A 15713-nucleotide genomic window follows, 5' to 3' on the forward strand; every position below is an offset into this window, starting at 1 on the left:
GCCTCAATTTGTATCCACAGAATAAAGACCTGGACTGGTCTGAGGAGACCCTGATAGTCCAGAGCTGCTTGATGAGCAAATGTTTGGGAGTTCTTGTTTGTCTTTTCGTCTTTTCCTGGCTTTGGACAGAACAGAGTCAAGTTAAATGTTGTCACTTTGCCGAGTGGGATCTGACGTCTGAACAGCTTCAGTCTCAGTGCCCGAGTCTGGCCTGAATCAAGAATCAAGAAATTACTGATTTAAACCATTTGTCAGTAAGGTGCTAACTGATCATGTGGGAACATGCCTGAACAATACTGCCTATTACTTCTTTTGGTATTTTTAATATGTTAGGGATATTTAAATGCTGAATGTTAAAGAAGCTTGGAGAGGATGTGTGGGCCCGTTATAGGTGGCCCATGCCTTGTTGCAGGGCCTCCTTGTACACAGGAATTGCAGGCAGACAGAGCTGGACATAGCAATTAACTGGAGCCCAGGACTGACCCCCATGGTGCCTCTCTTCCAGTGTCTTGTCTTGTGTGACAGTCAGTCATGAATACTTGGGTTCTCAGTGCACTAGTCTGTGCACCTGTTGATGCACCCTGCTCGTGGTCATTATGGCAGGACAGCATTTCCCGTGTGTGGAAGAAGATGGAAGGTGCACAGAATTAGGCCTGTGGGTCTTAAAGGTTAAGCAGCAGCCCACCCCAAATCCCTCTGCTTTACTAATCCAGTTATCCTCCTAAAGGAACTGGAATGGTATGTCACTGTTTCTGCTTGAACAACTCATGCCTGCTGGTTTTTTTTTCCACTGTGTTGCTTTTTAGGTGCTTGTACGTTTGTTCTGGTGTCCCGTCCTCCGTTGTAGCATCGTTTCATGTTGGGTTTAGTGTTACAAACACGTCCCTCAGTGCACCTCCTTTCCCCACAGGAGTGGCAGGACAGGGAAAGTAGCAAGCAGTGGTAAAAGCACTGAGCAGAGGCAGGGCACCAGGTTCTTTTTCTGACCATCCTTTGGATTTCCTTTTTCCCTCCTTATTTCCCTTTCCTGCTACTTCAAGAGAAGACGAGTGCTTACCACGCAGCTACATCATGAGTTTTAAGTAAGTCACAGCTGGCTTAAAGCACAACACACCCAGCACAGACAGCTGTGTGGTTCTTTGGTGTGCTTTTGTGCAGGTCAGATGAGGGGAGGCTTACCTTTCATCCCCAGTTGTTGGATCTCTGCCACCACTGCCTGAACATCAACCACCTCAGTCCCACCTCTGTTTTCCTGGCCGTGCTGATTATCAAGGAAGAATGTGGGCTGTGTGAGATCTTGCTTTCAAGTCTTGCTCCTGTGGAGGAGATTGCCATGTCTGCACCCACCAAGAAATGGATGCCTGGCCATCCTGACACGACTTAACTTAAAACAGATCTGTGTTGGTCGTGCCAGTCAATGAACTTACAAGGTGTTAGGAAAATGCAGAATAAAGCAAATGCAGTGTAGTTAGGTATCACGCTGTGGTATTCAGCTCCCAGGGAGTGTGGCCTGTGCAGGATTGTGCCTTTTTGTGGTGGTTCTCAGGCTCACTCAGTCTCCTGCTGACCCCTGATTTCCCTGATGAATGGTTTGGCCATGGTAAACAGGGCTTGAGTGTAAATCCAGGCACTGGAATCTGAAGGCCATCTCGGTGGAACAGCAGTAATTGGTAGGGAGCAAGGAAACAGAGAGCCTGGAAAAGGGGAGAGAGCAGTTTGGGGAAGTGCAGGTTGTCAGGAGGCTGTGTAAGGACACTGGCAGTGACTAATACGTTGTCCTGTCTAGATGCAGACTTGTGTGGTTGGCAGCAAAACAAAAATAGCATGTCAGCACAGGATACAGATGTGTTTCCACAAGTCACAACGAAACTAGCTGGCTGGCCTTTACAATTCATTTATCAAGGCACTTCCAGTTCCCATTTTGAGGCTACAGGCTAATTATAAGCATCATTTCAGGAGCGATACACAGTGTTCAGCTCGAATTCAGTTTAAAAAAAAAAACTATCTGAGGAGTGTCTGTTTTGGTTTTGGAGTGGTAAGCATCCTGGGAGGGTATTTGAAAATATGCATCCGAAGTAAACAGACCTTTTGTTGCTGACTTGGATCTTAAAAATATACGGGGTTGTTGAGGTCAAGAGTCAGTCCTCAATTCACAACTTAGATGCTGATTTGCCAGGGAAACCCTCGTATACTTTTTTGTGGCATTAGAAGTCAAACAGTGAAAGCTGCTGCTGGCTGAGAATTGGTTTGTGGGGGGTCTTACCCAAAAACACCTTTATCAGAAAGTGGCCCGAAGCAGCAGTGCTGAAGAAGGGGTGGCTGGCTGGATGGGGTGGCCCCAAACATGCTCATAAGAAGTGTCACAAGCCTGTCCTACCAGGCTTTAATAATAATGCACATTTTTTCGTGATACATACATTTTGTAGGAAACACCATGGGTATTACTGTTGACCATTACCTGAGCAGTCCAGCCCTTACCAGTCTTGTTGCTGTTACCTCACCAGCTTGTTAGATTTTGCCACTTTTTCATTTGAGGGCAGAACTCAGATTCTTACGGTTCTTACATGTATGCCAAAAATTCACAAAGGAGAAGAAAAGCTTGTGTGTTGTTTGGGGTTTTTTTTTGTGTGTGGTTTGGCGGATTTTTCTTTGCTGTGGTTTTTGTTTTGTTTTGCTGTGCCTTTGTGGAACTTTCAGCACAGCCACGAGTTACGTGATCCCTTCCTCTGTACCGCTTCAAAATTATTTGAAGTTTACGTGGAAATTGTGGAATGTGATTGAGTAAATTTCACAGCAGTCAAGACCAGGAGGTTGGAATGCACACTGCAGAGGTGTTTCTCTCACAAGCAAAGCAGTTGGCGTTTTTTCCTATGTAAAAAAAAAAAAAAAATTAGGCAGTAGAAATTAAAGTAAGCTGTGAAGTTAGTGCACTGCAGAGATTTAGTAGCCGTGGGTGAGACCAGTGCGTTCTTCTTGGCAGAAAATAGTTCCTGGTGGGAAGCTGGATCCAGCCTTGCCCCTGTGTGAGAGGCCACCAAGAACGTGGATCTGGCTTTGCTGCTGCCTTTACTGACAAACACAGACAAAATGCTGCAAAGTCAAGGCACCGCAGCAGGAGGAGTGTGTGAAGGGTGTTTATAGGGGAAAGAGGGGGTGGAGACCCAAAAGGAAAAAGGGCTGGACACAAGGATAAGATAAATGAAAGAAAAAAGCAAGAAAACAGAATGAGGTTTGTTTGGAGAGCATGTAGGTGGGTGTGGGTAAATCCCAAACCTTAAACGTAGTATGTGATGAAAAAAAAAAAAAAAAGGGAGGGAGAGTCAGGAGAAAAGAAAGAGGCTGTAGTCTAAAAAAAAAAAAACAAAACAAAAGTACAGGCAAAGAACCTGGGATGGGCGGGGTGAGGTTTAATGAAACTTTAATGAGTCACCTTTACTAAGGAGAATGTCCATTGCTCATTTGGGTAAACGTGTGACCTGGCAGTGACACGGCCTCTCTTGTGCTCCTCTGGTCCATCTGCCTCATCTAGGCTCTGGTCCTGCCCCACTCTCCTGCAGGGATGGATGGCACAGGAACATTCCCCACCATGGTACAGATGGTCCATGTCATCTAATAACAGATGGAAGCTGTGTTCCCATAAGGATGCTGGGAAAGAAAATTAGCTTTCCAAGTAAAGGTTTGCAGAGAAAATGTTGAGCAAAGAGCTTTATCTGTTGACACAGTCCGTACTTAGAAAATGGAGAATGAGGGTTAAAGAAGAACAAAAATTAAAAATAAGCCCTGAAGTTAGTGGTTACTGTGCCATGTGCACGCTATTGCCAAAGAACTTCAGACTTGATGACAAAGCTCTATATAAGCTTGTGTGATGAAATCTGAAGCTGGACAAACACAGCTTGGTTTTAATTTATAGTTTAAAGCCTGTAATCTGTCCAGCTTCATAAAGATCCTGACCCAAGTCCAGCCAAGTTTTAGGAAATCTTCACTGACTTACAGTTTCCAGTGGGAACTATGCAAAAAGGACAGGCTTTAATGCCAAAGGAGCAAAATTTAAGATTTTGACTGTGTTTTACATTAAGTTTGGCAGCTAAAGTCAAAAGTTAAAATAAAATAAAACTTGTAGACTTCTAACCAACAAAAGAAAAACTTTAATAGACCCACAGCTTTTTTTTTTTTTTAAACTATCCGTAGTCTGTCTGTGTGGGTGTGGGGTTTTTTTTTTATTTACCCCATTGCCAGAAATGACAATGGAATACAGATTGTGCACTGCCTCTTGTTTTCGTGTTAACAACATCTGGAAACACAGCTTGTGTAATAAATGGGCCTTAGAAAGCAGCCTTTGCCCAACAGGGTCTCTTCAGGGAATGGTTGTGTTAATGCTGGCTCTGCTCTAGAGGGGGAAGTCAGCTGGATTTGTGCTTTGCTGTTGCAGATGTTGTGCTGGAGAAGGCCATGCATAAGTGCATTCTGAAGCCACTGAAGGGTCACATTGAAGCCATGTTGAAAGAGTTTCACACCACGGATGGTTCCTGGAAGCAACTGAAGGAAAACCTGCAGCTGGTGCGGCAGAGGAATCCTCAGGAACTGGGCGTGTTTGTTCCCACTCCAGACTTTGTGGACGTTGAAAAGATTAAAGTCAAGTTCATGACTATGCAGAAGATGTATTCACCCGAAAAGAAAGTCATGCTGCTGCTGAGAGTTTGCAAATTGATTTACACTGTTATGGAGAATAACTCAGGTACGGTGCTTTCTGAACTCCTTCTCAGAGAGGAGCCTGGGTGCAGCTGGATTCAATCTTAGTCCAGACTTTGTCAGTGGTTTAAATCTAAGGAATTATAGAGGTGTGATTGAACCTTTGTACGACTTGGTCCTACAGGATTAAGGACGGCAAACCAGATATAGTTATATAAAAATGAATTATTTATTCTGATAAACTGTTAGACAAAACCGGATCTTAATCTGAATTATTTACTGCACAGTGTAGAAGTAAAAACTACTAGTATAGTCTAATACAGTATAATGCACTATATCAAAAGAGTAATAATAAAGAATTGTAATAAAATTACTGAGTAGAGATTGATGCTGCTTACTGAGACTTGAGGGGCGTTCCCACCCAAAGTGGGGAGGAGTCTCCACACACCCAGGAAGGGATACATTGGAAGATCCTGCTGTTGGAAAGCAGGACTGGACTTTAGGAGTATTGACTGTCAGCCAGATGTCTCCGTTCCAGCTGTGTCAGCCTCTGTGTTTTTAGATAAGGATGCTTTACTCTGTTTGCCACTTCACTGTCAGGATGTTTAACTTTGGGTCGATGAGGCAGACTGGGTTTAGCATAATTCAACACCAAAAGCAGCATGAGCCCACTTCTTAGTTCACCACCGATAGCTTTGCAGAACAGGGCATTGTTTTACCTAGTCCAGGCAGAGCATCCTGCAAATGCAAAGCAGTTGGAAAAGAGCAGCTTTCCTTAACTGTAGACTTTGGAAGTTGCCTGGCAGAAAGGCTGTCCTGTGAGCCTTGAATTTAACACCGATTCTAAATTAATATTTTTCTGCAAATTACAAATCCATAGAGGTAACACCCTATATTTAGCTACTGTAATTCAATAGCATGTATGCAGTATGACAACTGGAAGGGTTTTTTCTTAATGGGTGGAGAAAAGCAGCCTCTAATCCAATATTTTTGGCTTGCTGTGCCGCTGAATGGTCTCATTTGGATACTTTCTCTCATGCTTTTGGAACAGAAATGACATCTATTTCTGCATCATAGCAAGAATCCAGAAGTGCCTTTGAAACCTAAATACTGAAATGGTGCTAAAGAGCAGTCAGGACCTGCTGAACAGTCAGTGGTCCGAAATGCTGTGCTGGATGGCATGAATTGATAGGTACAACTCTGACATTTTCTCTTGCACACTGCTATGACAGGTCGTGAGCTAAGGGCATAGCAGGGCTTTTATGTTCACGCTTCTTTGCTGCGGGATTCATACTCAGAGACCGGTATTTGTGTCTGGATGCAATCCCCAGATGTATAAAGAAAATGCCTGTTCATCACCTCTTAGGCAATGGCAGCAGTGCAGGTGGAAGTCAGGCCAGACTGGCGTGGCTGCCTTTTCACCAGTTCACCAGCTGAGCTGGTGCCAGGGTGGGCCCAGTCTCTGGATTTCCCTTGCCTGCCTCAAGGTGTGCATCAAAACATTTGTGCTTGCTTGAAGTGCAGGACTGAGCAGGTGTCCTGTGCAGTGAGTGTCAGGTGATGTTCTCTTTGCTGCACGTTGACAGGGAGGTCTAGAGTTATGCAGACATGTTGGGTAGAGAAGGCACAAAGGAGTGCTTTGGTAAAAAAAAAAGTGGTTTGTCTCTCACTGCCTGTGTTCCCTTCCACCCAGGGAGGCTGTACGGAGCTGATGACTTCTTGCCTGTGTTGACATACGTGCTAGCCCAGTGTGATATGCTGGAGCTGGACACTGAAATTGAATACATGATGGAGCTGCTGGATCCATCCTTGCTGCATGGAGAAGGTAATCTGGGTTTTAATTTTTTACTAGAACTGCCTCAAGGACTAGTGAGGGGGTGTTCTTCCCCGCAGCACTGTTGCTGTTCCCAGTCCTATTAAGGGGAGACTTAATGACAGTGCTGTTGACAACAAGAGAATGTCATCATCATTTCCACTGCTGTGCAGCTTGCAGAGCACAGGCCCCAGGCACCTGGAAAATCTGCTGCTGTGTACTTTTTGCTTAGTGAGCAAATTTGTTGTTTCCAACTCCTTTTGACTCAGCAGGCAAACATATGTGCCTGAGATTTTCCTGAAAGGATTTATGGAGCAGCAGCACTCAGCCAGTTGTGAGGCACATCATGAGGCTTGGGTTTGGTGCTTTGTGAAAACTTCTGGGGGACTTCTTTGCACCTTTGCAGAAGTGCTTTTGAGAATATTGCCCCCTTTTAGTGATCTTTGCTTCTTCCCAATATTTGCCTCTCACTAAGTATTTTTATGAGCCCTAGCAACATGGTTCCTGAGGCATTTCTTGAATGAGGGCTAAAGTCTGCTAGAGACAAGGAAATCTGCCTCCTTGCTGTTTCCATGGTAGCATTTTTAACAAAGAAGTTTTCTGCAGGGCCCAGGTAGGCCCCAGAATGTCAAAGCTCTGTGAGGAAGTTTAAAGGTTCTTGGAGCCAAGCTTAGCTGTGTGTTTAGGTACATGTATGTGTTTCCTGTTCATGCTATATCCTGGCTCTCTGCAATTACCATATCCTCTAGCATGCCAGTATGCCTGGGAGAATTCATGCCACAATTCCTCCAATTTGGCACTAGTCTGTTCCTTGCTTGGGGGACAGAGCATCCTTGATTGCATTGTTAGGAATCTTAGCATGGAAAATACTTGAAATGTGAAGCTGGGGATCATTAACATGCTTGAAAAGCAGAAAGGTTTACTGAACTGTTAAGTCTTGTTGCTTTGAATGCAGCAAAGGAAGTCTGTCTCTTAGCTGAACACTCCTACCTAAATAGTGAGGTTTGCAAAGCCAGACTTGCATGTCTTTTGTTTCTCTTGGTTGCCCTGGACTGTTACCTCCTGTTGAGACTCTTTTACTTTGTGACCTGCAGCTTCTTTTGTACATTGGCAACTCTGTTGTGGAGTTCATTTGTTCTTTACTCACGTAATAAAGGGGGAGTGTGCCGGGCTTTACACACCATCTCCTGAGCTAGTTGGACCTTCTGGGGAATGCTAAGAAGGTGACAGATCAGTAGTGGTTTTAGAAACCAAGGCAATTCTTTGGGATGATTCCAGAGTACAAATCTCACACTCACTTGTTGCTTTATTGTCACTGAGGGTGGTTGCTTTCAAGGTGATGAACTGTGTTAGATTGTTTTTTACTTTGTTTCAACAGCCTTATTTATTTCATCCACCTGTGAAGCTTGGGAAGAAACCTAAACACTGGTGTTCCAAGAGTGGAGGGTAAACACTCAGGCTAAAAGAGTGACAGGAATCCTTTAAGGAAATGACTTTGCTCAGCATGAGAGGACCCAACCATGGGCACCACTCTGTAATTCGGAGCACATGCAACCCCTGCATGTGTCTGAGCAGCTGAGAACCCAGGGAGGGTTTTCCTTTTGTGTGTAAATATTCTGGCAACTTTCCTATCTGTGTGCGTGGCTGGGTGCCTCTCTGTGTTTATTTACATACCTCAAAGAAAACTGCCTGTACTCGTGACTGGGACCACTCTGAGAAGTTCTTCCCTTGCTGTCCTTCACAGGAGGCTACTACTTGACAAGTGCTTATGGAGCACTTTCACTGATCAAGAACTTCCAGGAAGAGCAAGCTGCCCAGCTGCTCAGCTCAGAAGCCAGAGATACTCTCCGGCAGTGGCACAAGAGGAGGACAACAAACAGGACAATACCTTCAGTCGATGATTTTCAGGTAAAGCTTAGGCCTGAAATAGAAAATGGGATGATGGTATTGTTGGAAATTCCCATTTGAGAGGTATGATTCCTAGCAAATTCCCTCGGGGCCACAAGTGGAATGAAACAGTGCTGAGATTACAGCTGGCAAATTTGCCTCGGTCTTGAAGTCTTTGCACTTTTTATCAAACGGTTTCATTATGCTGGTCTGAAGAAATCACTAAAGAATAGAGCTTTCTTACCTTCCCTTTTAAGTACTGTAAAGCAAGGACAAACTGCATTGCATCCTAAATTCAGCTTTTTTGCACTCTTCATTGTTCAAAAGATCAAATGCAGATTTCCAGGGGTGTAAATCAGCCCAGCTCTCCAACAGCCACTGGTGACATAAAGCAGGTAGCAGAAAGGAGAGGTGGGAGAAATGTTCCCTGACAGTTTTGAAGCTTAAGCAGGCAGCAGAGTTCTGTAATGTGGATGTCCTCACGTTTGTTTGTGTTTTATGGTGTTTTTTTTTCTTTTGTCCCCTGTGTTTTGTACTGCTCTTCCAGAGTAGGGCAGTACCTTCAAGTGGAGAATAACAAAGCAGTGGTTATCACTTCGTCTTCTGAAGCCAGGCCTGCATCTCTTCCTTCTGCTTTGGACTGACTGTTCAGGTGCAGCAGTCTGTGGGCTCAAAGAGGGAGAGTGTAGGGATTGGGAAGAGAGGACTTACTCCTTGGAGTTCAGCTGTCTGCAGTTGGGAAGAGGAGAAGTGATGACGAGCAGTTCCTGTTGCAAAGCCCGTGCATCTCCCTGGGATCCATGTTCTGTTCTCCTGACCTGTACTTAGGTGTCAGATTCCAGCAGCTGGAGTCTTGGGTCTTTCTGCAAAACTCTGCACTTTCAGCACCTTGTATTTCTGCTGGGTGAGGGAATGACAGAACATTGTTCCTGCAGGATCTTGTAGGAGGCTCCATCTTGTCTTTCTCTGCAAATGAACTCCATGCAGGCTCAGTGCTCACTTGGATGCAGGAAGAGCTGTCACCGGGTGTGTCCAGTGCTTCTCCTGCTGTTGCCTCTGCCAAAAGAGAGCCTCGAGTCAGTGGATCCCACCACCCCCAGCATGTGCTTGGCACAAATGCAAGCATTTTGCTGTCTGCTCAGGATGGCTGTTTGCTCTCTCCTCTCTCTCTGAGTCTTGCAGTCCTGAAATGGAGCACCTTGCCTCCAACCAGCACGGAACACACCTGCAGCTCCACTCATCTTTCTCCCAGGGGAGCAGGGTGTGGTCACTGCATTTCTGTGCTGCAGTCTCATAGCCTTGCTGGCTCTTGGGCCCTGGAGGCTGTCTTTTCCCCCTTCCCCAAATGGATGAAAAAGCAGAACCTCCAGTACTTTGATGATGATGAAATATAGCTTTTTGATACTATGGAAATAATTTTGATACTTAGTCTATATGTTACAGGCATCTGTAAAAAAAGTCAGCCTTTCCTTCCAGCAGTCCTGTCCATCTAAAAGCTTCTGCATTTTAAAGCAGGTCTTGTGTGTAGTAGCTACCTTAAAAATTAAATGTAGCGTGTTCTGCCTTATCTGGGGCTGGGTTTTTTCTACAAGTTCCTCAAACCAGGTAACAGAACTGGATTAGTTCTAATCAGTCAGGTTCAGTTCTAAGTTTTTAAAATCTATTGCAGAGCTTTAGCGTTCAGTCTGCATGGTGTCAAGAAATACTTGATTAGACAAGAGTGTTCTTTGGAACTTGAGTCATTGGAAGGTTCTTCTCAGTCCTAACTTTTAACAGTTCGTTTCTGTGAAATGTAATCTTCGACCACTGGGATTTCACATGCTTAATTTATTCAGCATACGAACCATGGGTGCCAGCTCAGTCAATAAACAGCTCTTTCTCACTGTAATTTTTTCTATCTATCTCCTTCAATCTTACTGCATTTTAGTCTTTAATTCCAGCAATTTTTTTACAACTGCCTCTAGTTTAGAGACAGTTTTAGAAGAAAATGGTCTGGAATGAATGTTTCCTCTAAAGAAAATGGGTTTCAGCACTCCCTTCCCACCAATACAAAAGGGATTTCTTGGATGAAAGTGAAGAAAAACGTTTCTGTAACAAACAAAGTGCCCACAGGCCAATGGGAAGAAATGAGTAAGTGTTAGGTGTTGGAGCTCCTCGCTGCAGAGAAAGCTGCTGGGCTTAGTTAGGGCTCCCTCTCTAGCTGGCCCAACTTCCCCCGAGGTCTGGAGCCTCTGGCTCCCACCAGTGGTCTGGTTCTGGACCAAAGCTGGGCCCAGCAGTTGCTGAGGGAGCCACAGAAGCCACCAGAGGATTGCTGCTGCAGTTCCAGGACACCTTCTTGCCTCAGCTAACAAGAACCAAGGTAGCCAAAAGCAGAAACGTGAGTCCCTCTGCGCCACTTGAGCGGGGGGAGCCAGTGCCTGAACAAAACCTGTGCCAGAGCTCCCCTGGACCCAGCTCAAAGCTCCAGGACCCATTTCTGGGCATAAAGCAAACAATAGGGGGATACAGCATTGTCATAAAATCACCCCAAGAGCAAAACAGGCAGGAAGCAGGTGAAACTGCATTTCCCTGTGGGGCCTGTTCAGAAAGTATCCGTGTTGGCAGAGCTGTGGGCCTGTGTCCGTTCCTACAGGAGAAAAGATCCAGCTTTAGCCTCAAGGTCACGGGCATTTACTCGAATGCTGCAGAGTACATTTTCTTTCTGGATCCCTGTAAAAACAAAGAAATGCTGTCTTGTGAAGCTGGGTTAGGCCAGGCTTAGACACCAGGCTGCTGCAGCTCACGGGACAGCCATAATGTCCAGGAATCACCAGCTGGAGGTGGGGAGGGGGAGAGGTTTGCTTTTTGTTGCTGACTTTTCAGTTTTCATGGGCTGAGGGTTTTTGGAGTTCCTGATGTCTGCTTTCTTGTTCCACAGAACTACCTTCGTGTTGCATTCCAGGAAGTCACCAGTGGCTGTACGGGCAAGACTTTGCTAGTGAGGCCGTATATCACTACCGAAGACGTATGTCAGCTTTGCGCCGAGAAATTTAAAGTGGCAAACCCAGAAGAATACAGGCTGTTTCTTTTTGTTGACGACACCTGGCAACAACTGACGGAGGATACGTACCCTCAGAAGATCAAGGCGGAGCTGCACAGCCGCCCGCAGCCGCAGGTCTTCCACTTTGTCTACAAGCGCCTGAACAGTGACCCATATGGGGCCGTCCTCCAGAACAGCAGCGACTCTGCCCCCTAAAGCCAGCAGCGTGGCAGTTTTATGTCTGTTCCTTGGCAGTTGTCACAAACATCTTTGTTGGCTGCGTCCCTTAGGAGCTAAAACAGGTCTTAAACCTTAAGTGCCTGGTGAAATAAAACGCGTTGCGGTGCTGACGTTCGTGACGTTGCTCACAGGAGCCAGGCACGCTGTGCCCTTGGCCAGTGATGCAGAATATTCCACCAGCATGTCTGAGGAGACAGCCCAGGAGGCTGCATATCTTGTACCACGGGCTCTTTTGCAGCATATTTTACTGTGGCCCTTCACAGGTCTTGGCTGTAGTGTAAAAAATACGATTTTCGTCCACTCGTTTCCACAGCTGTCATTTGGATTGCAGTGAGACGAGCGTGTCTGAACTGGCCAGAGCGAGCTCAGTTCCACCTGCAGGAGTTTGACAAGACTGTCCGATGCAGGGCATCAGTTCATTCAGCATTACCTGGATGGTTGCATCCTTGTCCAGTGTTTTTTGAGTACAGAAAATCATCGTGTTTATATATATATATATATATATATATATAAATAGATATTTTATAGCAGTTGCAGGTAAACTGTCAGGGTTGATTTTTGAAATATTTTTTTAACTATAAAATATTCTATAATTATGCATGTGATTTTTAACATTTAATACACAAGAATAAATCTCTTGCTGGTTTTAGAGTCTTGCATTGAAAGTTTGTGTGGTTTCTCTTCTTTCCCTGCTCCTGGAGAGTTCTAGGAAACTTCTGTACCCTTGAGACAGTTCTTTTGCAGTCTGTTCTCACTTGTCTTCTGAAAATTAGATCGTTTTTTTCCTTGTGCTGTGGGGCATGGGGGGGGGGGGTCATGGTGGGTGCCAGAACATTGAGAGGGAGGGGTGGGTGTAGAATGCATGAAAAACAGAACCATAAAAAATACCTAAATATAGTCTAAAATGAATGTTTAAATGCTTTTTATTTGGGTAGAGGCAGGGTTCTTATAGCTAATATAAAAATAAAATATAAAGAATAGAAATAGATTGGTATACATGTAAAATATAATGAAATATAAGTAGCAAATATCTATGAAATACCTAACAGAAATAATGCAAATCTAAGAATATGTATAAATATAAAATAGAGCTATGAGAATGGTAATAAGAATGGGGTAAAACATCAGTGAGAAATGGGAAAAAAATACATGAAAAATGGTGGGAAAATCAGTGAGAAATGGAGAAAAATCAGTGAAAAACGGGGGGGAATCTATGAAGAATGGGGAAAAAAAATCAGTGAGAAATGGGGGGGAAAAAAAAAAATCCATGAAAAATGGGGGAACAAATCAGTGAGAAACTGGGAAAAGTGGGGAAAAATTAATTGAGAAATGGGGAAAAAACCAGTGAAAAATGGGGGAAAAAATCAGTGAGAAATGGGTAAAAAAGCAGTGCAAAATGGGGGGAAAAATCAATGAGAAATCGGGGAAAAACATAAGTAAGAAACGGGGGGAAAAATCTATGAAAAATGGGGAAAAATCAGTGGGAAATGGGGATAAATCTGGAAAAAATCCATGAAAAATGGGGGGAAAAAACTGTGAGAAATGGGGGAAAATGGGGAAAAAATCAGTGAGAAATGGGGAAAAATCAGTGAAAAACGGGGGGAAAACTCCATGAAGAATGGGGGAAAAAATCAGTGAGAAATGGGGAAAAAAATCCCTGAAAAATGGGGGAAAATATCAGTGAGAAATGGGGGAAAAATCATGGAGAAATGGGGAAAAAAAAACCATTGAGAAATCGGGGGAAAAATCAGGGAGAAACGGGGGGGGGAAATCGGGAAAAAATCCATGAAAAATGGGGGAAAAAAATCAGTGAGAAATGGGGGAAAAAATCAGTGAGGAATGGGGAAAAATCCAAGAAAAATGGAGGAAAAAAAAAATCAGATCGGTGATCGATGGCTAATGCCTGCCGATCGATTAGCTCGGCGATCGATTGATCGCGACTGCTGATCGATTATATCGGCGATCGATTGATCGCGACTGCTGATCGATTAGCTCGGCGATCGGTTGCTAATGCACACTATTTGCACACTCCTTGCACACCCTTTGCACTCATACAGAGGCAGGAGGTTTCTCGGTTCCGGTCGGGGTTTTTTGGGGCGTTCATTCCGGGGGATTTCCTCAAGGATTGGGACACTCCTTGATTCCATCCCTTGCCTGTCTCCCAAGCGCCGCCCTGTGGGCAGAGCGCGGTACTGCGCGCCTGCCTCTCCCAAGATGGCGGCTCGGGCGCCTCTCCCAAGATGACGGCTCGGGTGCCTCTCCCAAGATGGCGGCTCGGGCGCCACTCCCAAGATGGCGGCTCGGGCGCCTCTCCCAAGATGGCGACTCGGGCGTCGCTCCCCGTCCTTCTAACTCTGGCTGCAAAAGGAGGGTGGCACAGCAAGGAGCCCGCTCGCTCTAGTGGGATGCCTGCGCACGACGCCGACACCGATCCCACGGGTGCGATTTTCGGCGGCGTTTCCAATCGTGCGGACATCTCCTTCAGCCCGCTTCGGCCCGGGGGAGAGGGGCGGGGCCGCCAGCGATGGTCCCGGCGCAGCCCGGGCAGGCTCGGGGCGGAGCCGGGGCTTGGCGAGGCGGGGCACGGAGGTCCCGGGGCGGTGCTTTAGGGGCGGTCCCCAGTGGTCCCAGGCGGTGCCGGGCCCGGCTCAGGGTGATTTTAATGCCCAGAAATCGCCTCCTCTGCCCCGTGCTCACACTGAGCTGCGGGCTGCAGCCTGCTGTCGGAGCTCCGCACACAGCACGGATTTGGGCTTTTCCTCCTCCTCATCTTCCTCTTTTTCCTCTGTCACTGCTGAGGCTCTGGAAAGAACTGAAATTCTGCAGGGAGAGATGTCCTCTCGTGGCCCCAGGGACTGCCTCGGCACGGGCCACGAGCGCCTCCGGCCCCTGCCTTCTCCTGCTTGAAAAGATCACCTGGAGCCCGAGCTCGGGGGGGTGAAATCAGCTGAAATCCAGGTAACTCTGTCAAGTGCCCCCCAGGGACATCGGCGGGGCTGGGGGATGAGGGTTTGAAACAGCAAATTCTTTGGAATATACACCTGTCCCTGTGCCGATGCTGCTGAGCTTCCTGCCACAGTATATCCCCACTCCATGAGGCGCTGTGAGGTTATGGCAGTGGGAATTGAGCAGGGAATTCGGGGCTATGGGCATAATTCACGGGAGCTAGCAAAGCTGACAGCCAACCCCAAATCGGGGCACAGCACAGAGAACAATCTGTGTGCTGCCCTGTCAGCTCAAGCTCCTGGGCTGGGAAGTATTGGGAGTTAAATGTATGGAATTACACAAATCACAGCAACTGGCATCACCCAGAGGGACAATCCAAGTCCCAAACAATTCCTCCACAGTCCACTCTGGGAAAAACACCCTGTGCCTGCCAGGAGCTCTGACCCTGCTTTTTCCTACCAGCTCCTGAGCAGTGTCAGGGCCACCACGACGCCTTTAAAATCCAGATAAACCCCAAATCCTACACAGTGAATAATCCAAAGAAAGTACTGAATTGTTGTCATTAAAAGCTCAAAACTCATTAAGAATTCTATGACAACAGTGTAATGGACTCCCAGGAACCTCATGAATGCTCTCGGTTTCATTTTTGTGTATTTTTACTCCCTCATTTGGCAGCTTGTAAAACTTATCCTGGAATTCAGAGGTCAAGCAGGATCGACTTTGGATTGACCTTCACCTCTGGTCCCACTTTGTGCAAACACAACTCGTGCCCAGGTGGGTGAACTCATCACCTCAGCTTTTCACTCCAGAGTATCCCCTCCTTATTTCCCTGTAGATGAACTCAGATCCGCTCCTCACCTCCACTGGTCATCCAAGCGTCCATTCTGTTCCCCACAGGCCCTGGTGGCCCCAGGGAGCTCCCTTGGCCTTTCTCCTGCCCCTCTGCAGCCCGAGGTCGCTACACAAACAGTTCTTGTGTCCCCTCTAAATGACCCCGGGTTTTCTGCTCAATGAATGGCATGACCCGTGCCCACTGCTCATGATTCACCCAACCAAAATCGAGAGCAAATGTTGCTTGGGCTTTAAGAACTTGAAATAACTCTGAAGCAAAAGAAA

At 46.1% G+C, this 15713-nt stretch overlaps 1 protein-coding gene across 1 annotated transcript in view; it reads left to right on the forward strand.

The window, feature by feature from the left end:
• Window positions 1-12316, forward strand: part of RIN2 (Ras and Rab interactor 2) — a 50841-nt gene extending 38525 nt beyond the window's left edge. The window contains exons 11-14 of the mRNA XM_014892771.2: window positions 4430-4735; window positions 6383-6514; window positions 8247-8410; window positions 11310-12316. Of these exons, the coding sequence (XP_014748257.2) occupies window positions 4430-4735; window positions 6383-6514; window positions 8247-8410; window positions 11310-11627 (920 nt within the window). The 3' untranslated portion in view covers window positions 11628-12316. The remainder of the gene's footprint in view (window positions 1-4429; window positions 4736-6382; window positions 6515-8246; window positions 8411-11309) is intronic.
• Window positions 12317-15713: the final 3397 nt, after the last annotated feature.

The sequence above is a fragment of the Sturnus vulgaris genome, chromosome 3, assembly GCF_052056855.1.
Source record: "Sturnus vulgaris isolate bStuVul1 chromosome 3, bStuVul1.hap1, whole genome shotgun sequence".
In the NCBI taxonomy this organism is placed as follows: Eukaryota; Metazoa; Chordata; class Aves; order Passeriformes; family Sturnidae; genus Sturnus; species Sturnus vulgaris.